This window comes from Oncorhynchus nerka, linkage group LG28 (assembly GCF_034236695.1).
Source record: "Oncorhynchus nerka isolate Pitt River linkage group LG28, Oner_Uvic_2.0, whole genome shotgun sequence".
NCBI lineage: Eukaryota > Metazoa > Chordata > Actinopteri > Salmoniformes > Salmonidae > Oncorhynchus > Oncorhynchus nerka.
Genome location: NC_088423.1, coordinates 43,244,166 through 43,259,809, shown reverse-complemented (window position 1 = coordinate 43,259,809; position 15,644 = coordinate 43,244,166). Strand labels below are relative to the sequence as shown.

Sequence of the window (15,644 nt, the reverse complement as noted above, 5' to 3'; positions counted from 1 at the left end):
ATTTGCGAGCTGCCAGGCCTGTCACGGCGGAGGTGAACGGCGAAGTGTCTTTCGGCGTAACGAGATGAGACCCACTGAACGGAGTCACTGACTGCAGGCCTGAGAAGTCACCCTGTGGGAGGTGGAGCCCTCATTAACCAGTCCCAGGAGAAATGACTCCTCTCCTCAACTTCTCCGCACATGTGCAGTATAACCCACAGTCCTGTGTCTATATGGGACCTGTTAGTCATGCATAGGTCCATGGTGCCACAGTGTCTCACCAGGGCAGGCAGGGCCATGGCCCCTGGACCCTGAACCAGAAACCCCTGATCTCTCCTCTCCTGACCCCTCCATGGTACCCCAAGCATGATGGTTGGTTGTCTCTCCCTCTAGCAATCACTCATTTTAATACACAACTTACGTGCTCTGTCTTTAATCACAAATATTAATGTGCTAATAGGTATCTTTTGGTTTCTATTTCTCACATGTATGTGTTCACAGTGACCCTCGGCTGTAGTAAGAAGAAGAGTAACCCCCAGGAGTCATTGCAGATGTTGTTCTCCATTCATCTCGCCACCAAAGCAAAGGTACACTACAAAACACTTGGCTTTCATGCCAGCATCCCACCACATCACACAGATGTATCGGACTGCTCACATCCAGTCATTACTACATCACTGACCTCGCATTGTTTTTTTGCGATAACTTCTAACCAAATGTAGTAATTGTATTTCTTTTAAACCGTTTCTCCTCAGCCACTTCACGCAGATGTCGCAACTGGCGAGATCCATGGCGACCTGAGTGATGATGTCAAAGAGCTTGAGCAGCTTATCACGGAGCTGCGCAGAGAATCAGCATGAATGCCTCGCTATAGACACACCTCGAAGGACTCTAAAGACCTCCTACAGCAAACTTGTCCCAGAGCAGACATGGCTACAAGGGACGCTGTCAGGGGACCTGCACCCATCACCCTCTTCCTTGCCAAAGGGACTTTACATGCTTTTACAGTTCATGTGACTGTTAAAAAAAGGAATGATGTAACTGGATACATTTGTATGTACAAAGTGTAATTTTGTATAGTTCCCCCTTGAGGTATGTGCTATTTGTTGTGTAAAGCATGGTTGAGGAATTGCTAGCTCAATCCTGTTATGAACTCTACGGAATTGAAAGAAATCACAAAATGTGTACAATCATACATTGTACAAAGATGAAGCTTTATGATCATAGAACCACGCTTGCCTTATTGTTAGTATGTACTAGTCATAACCCACTCCCCCAGGCGCAGTGAGAGCTTTGCAGATGAGAAATGTAAGCACGTGGGCCAAATATAAGAGCGATGCAGACGCACAACAGGAGAGTGTGGACACACACACTCATCACCGGGGAAGCAGCAGGCCATGAAAGTGTCATCTCGCCTCGCTCACACAGAACAGACACCATGGAAGAAGAACAGACTCTGCACAGCTAACTCATCATCATGCTCAGGGGCTACAGACAGAGATCCTACACTCTTCTCCTCTTGGGTTTTCTCTCCGAAAGGAAAATGACCTTGACATTGCATTTGTTTTATCATACTTATTGTTTTATTGCTATCGTACAGGTTTTTTCTCTGCCTATGCCTTTGTCAAGGACTGTCTGCCTTGCTTTGAAGTAAAGTCCCACAGTGTGGGTGACTGACAAAGGAGGAAATGACTTTTATACGAGTAGATATGTACATGTGTTATGTCACAGCTGTAGTCCTCTTTCATGAATGTTGTTAGTTTTTTTTCCGATTTGGTGATCATTTCTGGGTTGGGAAGGAAGTGTGCATCACCCTTAAGTATACTGTATGTATACCTTCCATCTTTTCCACAGTTTGTGATCACACAACTTGTTTGCATACCAAACCACTCGATCAGAACCAGATTTCTGGCCCAAAATGTCAGTAATTTAATAAAAATGTGAAATAATGGTCATTACGAGTGTGTTGTCATTATTTTACTATCCTACACCATTACATCATATATCCAGGAGACACAGGGAAAATATAGTCATAAATATTCATGACAAACATCATTACACTGATTTGCTGCCATGACATATGTTTGGAGAGGCCTCCCTTTGAAGCAGGGGAACTCAAATGCTTGTTTAGCCTCCTGTTTCTTTTCAACATTCCTGGTGTTTCCCAGTGACAACCTGACAACATCCTCATAAAGTTCCAACAGCAGCTGAAGTTCGATGGTGAGGTCATTGCCAGTGAGAAACAACAAAATGACATCACCTTTCATGTTATTCATTGAGTGGTATGAATTAACAGCAAGGAACTGATCATCACTATGAGCCGTTCTTGGTCAGGACGACCTAGGGCGAGGACATGATTACAAAAGGTTTATCGGAACCTTTTTCAGAAGAATAACATTCTTTATAGAAAATGTGTGACCTGAAAGCTCATTGGAACAAAGACCCCAACATTCACATTTTGCGTACAACTTGTGCATGTCTATGTTGGTACCTTCCCACAGTCTTACTATGACTTCAGTATTTTCCAGAAGCATCTTACACATCCAGAGTGACTTAAATACAGTAAGTAGTGAATGCATATATTCATGTCTGACTCTTCCATCCTTGATCATCCTGGATGACTGTTTCCTGGTCAGATGTGATCGCCTGGCACATGAGGCTGACCCAGATGTAATCAGTGGCTGGAGGATTGCATTTCTGCCCAGCTTTTTCAAATTGCATCATTGGTGAATACGCCCTGCCCTGTCTTTCACCACATATCTGTCCCCTTCTCAGATGATGCGGCTCCACAGACACTGAGCTCTGGTTACCATCACCCCTTGTGTTTCAAATTCAGAGCAACGTTTCACGACTGTCCCCCCTTTCCCTCGCATTCTGGAGGGAAGAGTCTCGTGGCCTTTAAAAAAAAAAATCTATTAATAAGTGTATGACACCACTGTATCGAGTATCCACCCACTTAAAACTTCAATGGGGGACATAGAGGTTTTAAGAAAACAATTAGATACCACTCAGAGAGCCAACTTCAGACGTAATTCTACTTTGTATGTTTTCCAAAGCACACGCAAATGACTTCATGGGGTTTATGTTGATCTGGGTGGAGGTCCTCAAAACCACTGTGTGCGCGCTATAGTACGTCTTTAATGAACTCACTCCTGTACTGGAATATCCCCTGCAGTCTTCAATGGAATAATGAGTCACTGCTGAACAATTTACCAAGGGGTCGCTGGTAATTCTGCTGTGTAGGAGGACAGTAACTAGGGATAAGCATCAAAAATTAGAACCGCACCAGGAATGGCCCGCTGCGCAACTGTGGTCAACTCGTGGGTTGTTGGATGAATAATGGTACGCACATGGCTTTATGAATTACTTGACTATAGTTTATGACGCATTTCGCATGTTAGTTCCTATCTGATTCATGCGGGAGTGTATGGAACCGAAGTAACAATGACATAGAGCACTTTGACAGCGTGTACTTTAAATAAATATTTGTCATTTATAAATACGAGTTAAGAAACTTGACACATTATTAGTATTCCAAAGTATTACACATTACACGTGGCTTATTGGTTGTTTATTATTTTATAACGTGTCATTCTTATAAGCGTGTATTTATACTCTTATCACTCATGAACTTCCTGGACAACAATGGTTATGCCTTCTGTCACTTTGATGAGCTCGCGCTCCTGCCGAGAGCACAGTTTATGCATCTTCAGGAATTGATTTTCTTTAGGTCTTTGGCGAATTTATGAACACTATGCACTCCAAACATTTATTTTAGGGTTCAGCCCCACAAGTTTGTTCCAATAAGCGTCCCACTCCTGACGTCATGTCTGCCGGAGATTGGCTGTTCAGTTCTGACACTAACTCCTGCCCTTACACAGTGAAACTTTTTAAAAGAGTTTTCAATCGCATCTGCAGGGTAAAGTATTGCACAAACGTAGCCATAGCAGCCGTAACATCTGCTGCCCAGCTTCCCCCTACCCAGCGCAGAGATAAAGCAGTGCTTATTCCGTTTTAGACCCATATTCATGTTTATACATGCCCTCTTTTATTTTTTACTTTTTAAAATTAAGCCTACGTTTTAGTTCTCGTCTTTAATTCGGGTTGAAAGGCGAACCATAGACAAATATACTCAGGGATATATAACTGTTTTACTTGCTATAAAGTTACAGAAGTTTTTATTTTCCAGATACGGATCTTCTTCAAGGAATTTATTATAACGTTTCCAAAAAAGTATATTGTCTTTACGCGGATACGGAGTGGATATGGCTTGGATCAGATGGGACCTATTCTTTTCTATAGGTTTATTCATTTCACCGGCATTTGTCTCCACGGATCAGAGTGGCTTTAGGAGATACTACGTGTTGCAGCCAGGACCGAGCGGGACGGACAGAGTACATGTGAGTTCCATCTCTTCGCGCTCCGGTGCCACTGGACAGCCCCATGCCTACAATGTGGAGCTCTCGGCCAGTTACAGTGGCCAGGTCCGAACCCGTAGGATGGGTAACCAAGCGAACCCGATCCCGCTTCGCCAGGACACACCGTTTACTCAGCATCAGCAAGTCATTCGGCGCACCAGCCACAACGTTCAACAGAGTCACCAAATGAAAATGTCAGGGTAAGATAACCTGCTGGTCTCTGAAAAATAGTTGATGTTACAGAACAGTGAATGGCTATTGGATACGTATCCTCTTGGATGGCAAGGTGGTCTGTTATAAAATATATAATGTTGTTGGGTCAACTTACTATATAGTAGCCTACAGTATAGGCATGCCTGGCACCTGGTAAAGGAACGTGCTATAAGCCTGGCCTACAACATTCACTGTCATCATTAACATGATCATACAGCATGGTCTTAGCGTTGTTAAATATACACAGAGTGGACAAATTAGGAACACCTTAGGAACATTAGGAACACCTTTCTAATATTGAGTTGCACCCCCCATTTGCTCTCAGAAGGGCTTCAATGCGTCAGGGCATGGATTCTACAAGGTGTCGAGAGTATTTCACAGGGACGCTGGCCCATGTTGACTCCAATGCTTCCCACAGTTTTGTCAAGTTGACTGGATGTCCTTTTGGTGTTGGACCATTCTTGATACACATGAGAACCTGTTGAGTATGGAAAAATCAGCTGCATTGCCATTCTTAGCACACCCACACCAGTGTGCCTGGTACTTACTACCATACTCCAATCAAAGGCACTTCAATATCTTGTCATGCTCAGTCACCCTCTGAATGGCACACATACACCATTCATGTCTCAAGGTTTAAAAATCCTCCTTTAACCTGTTTCCTCCCCTTCATCTTCAAGGATTGAAGTGGATTTAACAAGTGACATCAATATGGGATCATTGCTTTCACCTGGATTCAATCGACGTCATGAGCAGGTGTTCCTAATGTTTTGTGCACTCACTGTGCATTATGAAATAAATAGTCTGTAACGTACAGTACATTCTATATTCTATTTGATTCAGGTAGCTATTTGATCATATTTCTGACAAATTAAAACAACATACGATACTGTACTCATTTCAGACATTTAGCCCAATTAATGTAATGTGTCAATAATGAACTTTGTTCAAAAATTTCAAGTTGATACAAAATACATGTCTTAACATCCACTCAGTAGAGACAGAAACTAAAACAGCCAATTTAAAGTACTGTCCTCAAAGGACACTAAATAATAAAACAAAATGGCCCATATCCTGTTGTGTTCAGGAGCATGACCTCAATGTGCAGGGTCCTAGTCGCAGCACTCTCAGATGTATGATTAGTGGGGACATTCCCACACTCTCAGCAGGGGCCACCAGGCTAGGGGTGCCCAGCTTTACCTCCAATGAAAGGAGGCCCCTAATAACAGATCTGGCCCAGGCTTGGCGGGTGGGTCACTCGAACCACCCGTGTGTGAGTTTTAGCCAGTATGAGTTGGTCTTGTGTGTGTGACAGTGCTCTCTCTTTCTCTCTGTGTCTCTGGGTGTTATTGCAGGGTGAATGTCTGTGGAGGGCAGTGCTGTCATGGATGGAGTAAGGCCTCTGGATCGCAGCAGTGCACAAAGCGTGAGTATACACTACACTACATCACCACAGCCGAGCCACCGCTGCCAAATCGTTGCAGTTGTTCAAAATGTTTTTCCAAATGATTGACAACAGTCTTGGATTCACTCTACACTCTTAGAAGAAAAGGTACTATCTAGAACCTGAAAGGGTTCTTCGGCTGTCCCCATAGGAGAACCTTTTGAAGAACCCTTGTTGGTCCCAGGTAGATCCCTTTTTGCTTCTAAGTAGAACCATTTTGGGTTCCATGTTGAACCCTTTCCACAAGAGGCTTCTACATGGAACCCAAAATGGTTCTACCTGGAACCAAAAAGGGTTTTACTTGGAACCAAGAATAGACCTCTTATGAGGACAGCCGAGGGAACCCTATTGGAACCTTTTTTACTAAGAGTGTACTTGGCACCTCATAACTTCTTCCTTTGGAAAATGTACACAATCGTCTTCGCTCGTGTTGTTCATCAGACAGCACATGTGCCAGAACCCCAGCATCATACCATGTATAATCCATCCAGAATACCCCCTCCCCTACTCTACTTGGAAACTCACCCAACCATACATACGTATATGTTTTCAAGGCGCCTTTAGCTGATTTGTAGCGCCAGATTGGAGAACAACACCTTTCTATGTTGCTCTTTATAAGTAACTGGCATTGCTGGCAGTGGCTCTACCCACCTGGGAACAATGCCGGGACTGTCAGTGTGTTATGGCCCGTGTTGCAGAGTCATGAGGACACTGTTATTGCATAGGACTGGGCGCGCAGGGCCGGCCAAAAGAGAAGCAGGTTTAGAGTGTATTATACCTCTTGGCTCAGCCCCACCAGTGGGATCTCTTTCTTATTCGACTGTAAGGCCTTGCCAGCTGGTTATATAAGAGACAGACGGCTTTCTTCTGCGACGAGTCTGGTGGACCTCCTGGGGAAACCAGGGTTACGTTTTAGTCTAGGACCCCTGGTTCATACGTTTAATAGGCCCAGTGCGCCTGTTCTGCTCTACTCTGCTCTGGTCTACTCACACTTAAGACTGGACTGCACTTAGTACAGGGACTCTTTGTCGCTGCCTTGGTGCCAGTGGTATGTGTGTAAGTCTGTGTTGGTGTTTGTTTGGGTGTATGTGTATATATGGTGCCTTCAGAAAGTATTCATATCCTACACTTTGTTGTGTTACAGCCTGAATTCAAAATGGATTCAATATTTATTTTTTCTTACTCATCTACTTAATGGAGAAATATCTCATTTACATAAGTATTCACACCCCTGAATCAATACCTTGTAGAGGCACCTTTGGCAGCGATTACTGCTGTGAGTCTTTCTGGGTAAGTCTCAGAGCTTTCCACACCTGTATTTTGCAACATTCTTTTCCAAAAATGTAGAGCTCTGTCAAATTGGTTGTTGATCATTGCTAGACAACCATTTTCAGGTCTTGCCATAGATTTTCAAGTAGATTTAAGTCAAAACTGTAACTTGGCCACTCAAGAACATTCACTGTCTTCTTGATTTGGCCTTGTGTTTTATGATATTGTTCTGCTGAAAGATGAATTCATCTCCCAGTGTCTGGTGGAAAACAGACTGAACCAGGTTTTCTTCTAGGATTTTGCCTGCGGTTAGTTCCTTTCCATTTAAATTTTATCCTGAAAAACTTTGCAGTCCGTAACAATTATAAACATACCCCTCTAAGTGACTGAGTGTATTGATACACCGTACAAATTGTAATTAATAACTTCACCATGCTCAAAGGGATATTCAATGTCTGCTTTTTTTTAAACCCAATTACAAATAGGTGCCCTTCTTTGCGAGGCATTGGAAAACCTCCCTGGTCTTTGGGGTTGAATCTGTGTTTGAAATTCAATGCTCAACTGAGGGACCTTACAACTGAGGGACCTTACAGATGTGTGGGGTACAGAAATTAGGTAGTTATTCGAAAATCATGTTAAACACTATTATTACACACAGAGTAAGTCCATGCAACTTATTATGTGACTTGTTAAGCGCATTTTTACTCCTGCCCTTATTTAGGCTTGATATAACAAAGGGTTTGGATACTTATTGACTCAAGACATTTCAGCTTTTAACTTTTTATTCATTTGTAAAAAAAAAAAAAAAAAAAAAAAAAATGAAAAACCTAATTCAACTTTGACATTATGGGCTATTGTGTGTAGTAGGCAAGTGAAAATACATCTAAATGTAATCTATTTTAAATTCAGGCTGTAGCACAACAACATGTGGAGAAAGTAAAGGTTGTGAATACTTCCTGAAGGCACTGCATGAGTGTGTGTTTATCGTTCAGTGTTGAGTTGTTCATGCATCATTAACCGTGCAGCGCTGGCTCCTTGATAACATGCACAGATTTTTTGTGGGACCTTTTTTTTAATTTTTTTAAAACTCATTGGAATTCCCACTACTCTTGTCCAGTGTCCAATATCGTAGCTGTTCTCATTGGCAGAGGTTAGGTGGAGAAGTGGGGGCAGGCATGCAATGCACCATGAGGGAATGCTCCTGTTTACATGGGCACGGGGAACGCTGTGCAAGGCCTCTGGAAAATAACCAACAGTGGACATTCCTTCAGTACCCATGGTTTGGATTGGTCTTTTTGATGTCAGGATCAGGGCCCAGTACTCCCTACTGTAGCCAGATGCTGGAACCAGGGGGGGGTGGACAGGATGGAGTAATGCTGCGTTTAGACCTCATACCAATCGGCATAGCGGGTCAAGAAAACAAGAAAGAGCGTGACGGCAAAAGCAAACCAGCACAACGGTATGCGTTGCTATGGTGATTTCCGTAAACAAACCGTGTAAATCAACATCCAGTAGAAGACAAGGCTTACGCAGAGGGCAAAATGTAGAATATTTTAACTCTGGCATGGCCTGTCTACCGTGGCGGCTGACGGCATTTACCGTTGTGCTCTCATTGAGAACAATGATATCCGGTTTGCCGTCTAACTTGTACCATCTAAACGCAACATAACGATGAAATGTTACAGAGAGTTTCAAGACTGCTTTAGAAAAACCTCCAAAGATCTTTGTGCCTCTAGATTTATTTTAGTGTACGGCTTCTCTTTCTGGAAAAATGTCTGTATGTTCTTGAAATCTTTTTATTTTCTAAACTCAACCTCAGATCATCCGGTGTTCAGCACTCATTTGATTATGATTTGCCACTGGCTGTGATATTAATATTTACAGTAGTATAACACAAGGACGCACTGTGAGAGGTTTTCTCTGTGATTACCATTAATCAATAGCATGAATTGCTTTAGGCAACCCTACTAAATATGATGAATAATGAAACTATGATTGATAAATTACTTTAACTGACCAACACATATACTTGGCTTCCCCCTTATTTCTTTATTTTTATACTGCTTGTTTTTTTCCTATATGGAAAAAATATGATAGTCAGTCACATGTTTTATGGATAGATTTCCATCTTCCTATATATCTTTTGCTCAATCGTTTTTTCAGGATCAGCTCTTTACTTTTCTCCACCTACCTTGTCATGGGGGATGGACTATGTTGTAAATCCACCCGTTAAATGTTTAATAGCGTTTGATTTTCAGGACAACCCAGCCCCCCACCCACTACCCTCACTGAAAATGCCAACAAAAGGGTTTCTTAATAGAAATGTATTTTGTTTGTTCTGGCAATGTCTTAGACATGGCTTGCTAGCACCCTGCATAAAGTGTTCTTTCAGGTTGTCAGTCACGCCAACAACCCCCAACCTCCCACCAAGGCAAGCTTTGAGATTTTCCAGATAGCAAGTAGAAGCTGTGAATATCTTACAACACTTCACCACTAGGATATTTAATCCAGGATATTGTCCATGCAAAGCCACACACAATACACACTCAAGACTTCATGTGCATTTAAGAGTGAGTGTAGCTCATTCTAACACGTTCCTTAAACAGTGACAGAGATGGAGAAAGCTAAAAACTTGGCCTATTTATTACATGGCAAATGGACCAAGCACGTTTAATCATAAAGCTGTTATTGGCATTCCTTATTAGATGACATCATGTTGTAACCACAACAGTAATGTTGGAAATATGTTAGAAATGTTTTGTGCCTTAGAATATTATTATTATAATTGTTTTTGTCTCAATGGCATCCAGACAGTTCCAGTCATGTGATGCAGATACTAACAACTCCTCTCTGTCCTCTTAACGGACTGTAGTCTAATAGAGATTGAGCAAAACATCCCAAGGATTGATTCAGTCTAGTCATTACATTTACATTTAAGTCATTTAGCAGACGCTCTTATCCAGAGCGACTTACAAGTTGGTGCGTTCACCTTAAGACATCCAGTGGAACAGCCACTTTACAATAGTGCATCTAAATCTTTTAAGGGGGGTGAGAAGGATTACTTTATCCTATCCTAGGTATTCCTGAAAGAGGTGGGGTTTCAGGTGTCTCCGGAAGGTGGTGATTGACTCCGCTGTCCTGGCGTCGTGAGGGAGTTTGTTCCACCATTGGGGGGCCAGAGCAGCGAACAGTTTTGACTGGGCTGCGCGGGAACTGTACTTCCTCAGTGGTAGGGAGGCGAGCAGGCCAGAGGTGGATGAACGCAGTGCCCTTGTTTGGGTGTAGGGCCTGATCCGAGCCTGGAGGTACTGAGGTGCCGTTCCCCTCACAGCTCCGTAGGCAAGCACCATGGTCTTGTAGCGGATGCGAGCTTCAACTGGAAGCCAGTGGAGAGAGCGGAGGAGCGGGGTGACGTGAGAGAACTTGGGAAGGTTGAACACCAGACAGGCTGCGGCGTTCTGGATGAGTTGTAGGGGTTTAATGGCACAGGCAGGGAGCCCAGCCAACAGCGAGTTGCAGTAATCCAGACGGGAGATGACAAGTGCCTGGATTAGGACCTGCGCCGCTTCCTGTGTGAGGCAGGGTCGTACTCTGCGGATGTTGTAGAGCATGAACCTACAAGAACGGGCCACCGCCTTGATGTTAGTTGAGAACGACAGGGTGTTGTCCAGGATCACGCCAAGGTTCTTAGCGCTCTGGGAGGAGGACACAATGGAGTTGTCAACCGTGATGGCGAGATCATGGAACGGGCAGTCCTTCCCGGGAGGAAGAGCAGCTCCGTCTTGCCGAGGTTCAGCTTGAGGTGGTGATCCGTCATCCACACTGATATGTCTGCCAGACATGCAGAGATGCGATTCGCCACCTGGTCATCAGAAGGGGAAAGGAGAAGATTAATTGTGTGTCGTCTGCATAGCAATGATAGGAGAGACCATGTGAGGTTATGACAGAGCCAAGTGACTTGGTGTATAGCGAGAATAGGAGAGGGCCTAGAACAGAGCCCTGGGGACGCCAGTGGTGAGAGCGCGTGGTGAGGAGACAGATTCTCACCACGCCACCTGTAGGAGCGACCTGTCAGGTAGGACGCAATCCAAGCGTGGGCCGCGCCGGAGATGCCCAACTCGGAGAGGGTGGAGAGGAGGATCTGATGGTTCACAGTATCGAAGGCAGCCGATAGGTCTAGAAGGATGAGAGCAGAGGAGAGAGAGTTAGCTTTAGCAGTGCGGAGGGCCTCCGTGATACAGAGAAGAGCAGTCTCAGTTGAATGACTAGTCTTGAAACCTGACTGATTTGGATCAAGAAGGTCATTCTGAGAGAGATAGCGGGAGAGCTGGCCAAGGACGGCACGTTCAAGAGTTTTGGAGAGAAAAGAAAGAAGGGATACTGGTCTGTAGTTGTTGACATCGGAGGGATCGAGTGTAGGTTTTTTCAGAAGGGGTGCAACTCTCGCTCTCTTGAAGACAGAAGGGACGTAGCCAGCGGTCAGGGATGAGTTGATGAGCGAGGTGAGGTAAGGGAGAAGGTCTCCGGAAATGGTCTGGAGAAGAGAGGAGGGAATAGGGTCAAGCGGGCAGGTTGTTGGGCGGCCGGCCGTCACAAGACGCGAGATTTCATCTGGAGAGAGGGGGAGAAAGAGGTCAGAGCACAGGGTAGGGCAGTGTGAGCAGAACCAGCGGTGTCGTTTGACTTAGCAAACGAGGATCGGATGTCGTCGACCTTCTTTTCAAAATGGTTGACGAAGTCATCTGCAGAGAGGGAGGGGGGGGGGAGGATTCAGGAGGGAGGAGAAGGTGGCAAAGAGCTTCCTAGGGTTAGAGGCAGATGCTTGGACTTTAGAGTGGTAGAAAGTGGCTTTAGCAGCAGAGACAGAAGAGGAAAATGTAGAGAGGAGGGAGTGAAAGGATGCCAGGTCCGCAGGGAGGCGAGTTTTCCTCCATTTCCGCTCGGCTGCCCGGAGCCCTGTTCTGTGAGCTCGCAATGAGTCGTCGAGCCACGGAGCAGGAGGGGAGGACCGAGCCGGCCTGGAGGATAGGGGACATAGAGAATCAAGGGATGCAGAAAGGGAGGAGAGGGGGGTTGAGGAGGCAGAATCAGGAGATAGGTTGGAGAAGGTTTGAGCAGAGGGAAGAGATGATAGGATGGAAGAGGAGAGAGTAGCGGGGGAGAGAGAGCGAAGATTGGGACGGCGCGATACCATCCGAGTAGGGGCAGTGTGGGAAGTGTTGGATGAGAGCAAGAGGGAAAAGGATACAAGGTAGTGGTCGGAGACTTGGAGGGGAGTTGCAGTGAGGTTAGTGGAAGAACAGCATCTAGTAAAGATGAGGTCGAGCGTATTGCCTGCCTTGTGAGTAGAGGGGGAAGGTGAGAGGGTGAGGTCAAAAGAGGAGAGGAGTGGAAAGAAGGAGGCAGAGAGGAATGAGTCAAAGGTAGACGTGGGGAGGTTAAAGTCGCCCAGAACTGTGAGAGGTGAGCCGTCCTCAGGAAAGGAGCTTATCAAGGCATCAAGCTCATTGATGAACTCTCCGAGGGAACCTGGAGGGCGATAAATGATAAGGATGTTAAGCTTGAAAGGGCTGGTAACTGTGACAGCATGGAATTCAAAGGAGGCGATAGACAGATGGGTAAGGGGAGAAAGAGAGAATGACCACTTGGGAGAGATGAGGATCCCGGTGCCACCACCCCGCTGACCAGAAGCTCTCGGGGTGTGCGAGAACACGTGGGCGGACGAAGAGAGAGCAGTAGGAGTAGCAGTGTTATCTGTGGTGATCCATGTTTCCGTCAGTGCCAAGAAGTCGAGGGACTGGAGGGAGGCATAGGCTGAGATGAACTCTGCCTTGTTGGCCGCAGATCGGCAGTTCCAGAGGCTACCGGAGACCTGGAACTCCACGTGGGTCGTGCGCGCTGGGACCACCAGACCAGTCCAGACGCAGAGCAGGTAGTCTAACGACATATGATTATTGAATTGCAGAGCAGAATAGCACTCTGTTGTCTTTTCTGCTAGGTTCAAGACTATCCGCAAGAGAAAATGGCTTTAGTAATGATAGGCCTATAATATAGAATACATGTCACTTAGCAGTCACTTTAATACAAAAGTGACTAACAGTACAGTGAGTGCATTCATTTTTAGAGTGTATAGGCCTTTGTGATCCCTGTGGGAATTCAATCCAAGACCTTGGAGTTGCCAGCTCTACGCTCTTACCAACACTTAGCTGTGTATTAACACTCTGGAGCAGTAATTTCCTGTTCCTGTTCTACCTGTTCACTAATTGTAGAACTCCAGTGTTCCTCTTTAATATTCCAGAAGTTCAATTCAAGAGAAATAAAATAAAAAGAGATGTAGTGATTAGTTTCACTTTTGTTTGTCTGAGAGAGACATGTGTTAGATGGTCTTTGAGATCCATTTGGCCTTAGGCAGCAGCACCTCCACCAGGCTCAATTCCTCCTCTTCCACTGGAGTCTGGCATGGCTATTCACAATGTGGAGCCGCATGGCAATCGCACGCTTTGAAAAGCTGCCCAGCTCATTTCTCCCTTAACCGAGTGCAACCCAAAAGTAGGCAGACCAGGCCAGACAAAACAACAAGAAAATATTTCACTTCGGCGTAGCTGCACAGCACAGCGGAGGAGCCGTCTTCATTTTTCATGAAGGATTGCTCAAGAAGAGGCCGCTTGAAACTCCCCCAAAATTAAGAGAATGTGACAGGTTCAACCATTTTATATATTTAAGCTCTCTTGTGCCTTTGCCTTGCGCGTCCCTAAAAAAACAGCACAGGGTGTTGAAAGCAAATGAGGCAGCCAGATACTATAGTGAGGTGGATAGGATGGACTCGCAAAAGTGTCTTTGTGCTCTTGGTCCTCATCGTTATCTGAGGATAATTTAAGCAGGCTTTAGCACTACTGGGTTAGTCCAACCTATGGGAGAAATATAAGGACTATAGCCTATTGGAAGAGGAAAATGACCTCTTTCGAGGATTAACAAGGAAGAGCTAAAAACTATACTGTAAACTTTTCCTTTACGGTATTAAGATGCTCTTGTTATCCAGGTAATTCCACCATTATATCATTATGTCTTCGTCTCTCAGTTGCCTTACCAGGACTCCCCTTTGCAGACCTCATATCAAGGTTTTATATTCCTGATTAGGTTTTCTTTGTAGATTTCTTTGGTTACTCAGGGCCGTCAGGTTCACTATATATGCAGAAGTATGGGGACACCCCTTCAAATGAGTGGATTCGGCTGTTTCAGACACACCCGTTGCTGACAGGTCAATACAATCGAGCACACAGCCATGCAATCTCCATAGACAGTCATTGGCAGTAGATTGGCCTTACTGAAGAGCTCAGTGGCTTTCAACATGGCACCGTCATAGGAGCTGCCCTGGTTAACTGTAAGTGCTGTTATTAGGAAGTGGAAACATCTAGGAGGAACAACGGCTCAGCCGCAAAGTGGTAGGCCACACAAATTTACAGAACGGGACTGCAGAGTGCTGAAGCATGTAGCCAAGCAGTCGCACACAAGCCTAAGATCACCATGTGCAATGCCAAGCGTGGGCTGGAGTGCTGTAAATCTCACCGCCATTTGACTCTGAAGCAGTGGAAACGCGTTCTCTGGAGTGATAAATCACGCTTCAACATCTGGCAGTCTGATGGACGAATTTGGGTTTGGCGGATACCAGGAGAACTCTACCTGCCAGAATGCATAGTGCCAACTGTAAAATTTGGTGGAGGAGTAATAATTGTCTGGGGCTGTTTTTTAGGGTTCGGGCTAGGCCCCTTAGTTCAAGTGAAGGGAAATCTTAACGCTACAGCATATAATGACATTATAGACAATTCTGTGCTTCCAATTTTGTGGCAACAGTTTGGGGAGGCCCTTTTCTGTTTCAGCACAATGCCCTCGTGTACAAAGTGAGGTCCATACAGAAATGGTTTGTCAAGATCGGTATGGAAGGACTTGACCTGCCTGCACAGAGCCCTGACCTGAACCCCTTTCGGATTAATTGGAACACTGACTATGAGCCAGGCTTAATCGCCCAAGATCAGTGCCCGACCTCACTAAATCTGAATGGAAGCAAGTGGCTGAATGGAAGCAAATCCCCACAGCAATGTTCTAACATCTAGTGGAAAGCCTTCCCAGAAGAGTGGAGGGGCTGTTATAGCAGCAAAGGGTGGACAAACTCCATATTAATGCCCATGATTTTGGAATGAGATGTTCGGCGAGCAGGTGTATACATACTTTTAGTCATGTAGTGATGTGTTTAGTCTCTTCATCTCCTCTATGCATGTATGCCATAATTATTTTCAGAGATCGCAGCCGCCTGCCAAGACCAG

General features: G+C 45.0%; 1 protein-coding gene and 1 pseudogene across 6 annotated transcripts in view; both read left to right on the top strand.

The window, feature by feature from the left end:
* LOC115113250 (tetratricopeptide repeat protein 27-like) overlaps window positions 1-1,934 on the top strand; it is a 151,478-nt pseudogene extending 149,544 nt beyond the window's left edge.
* Window positions 1,935-3,890: 1,956 nt separating this feature from the next.
* LOC115113249 (latent-transforming growth factor beta-binding protein 1) overlaps window positions 3,891-15,644 on the top strand; it is a 138,247-nt gene continuing 126,493 nt past the window's right edge. For all 6 annotated transcript variants that reach the window (XM_029640699.2, XM_029640698.2, XM_029640700.2 and 3 more), the window contains exons 1-2: window positions 3,891-4,597; window positions 5,966-6,036. In XM_029640699.2, coding sequence (XP_029496559.1) covers window positions 4,245-4,597; window positions 5,966-6,036 — 424 coding nt within the window. In that variant the 5' untranslated portion in view covers window positions 3,891-4,244. The remainder of the gene's footprint in view (window positions 4,598-5,965; window positions 6,037-15,644) is intronic.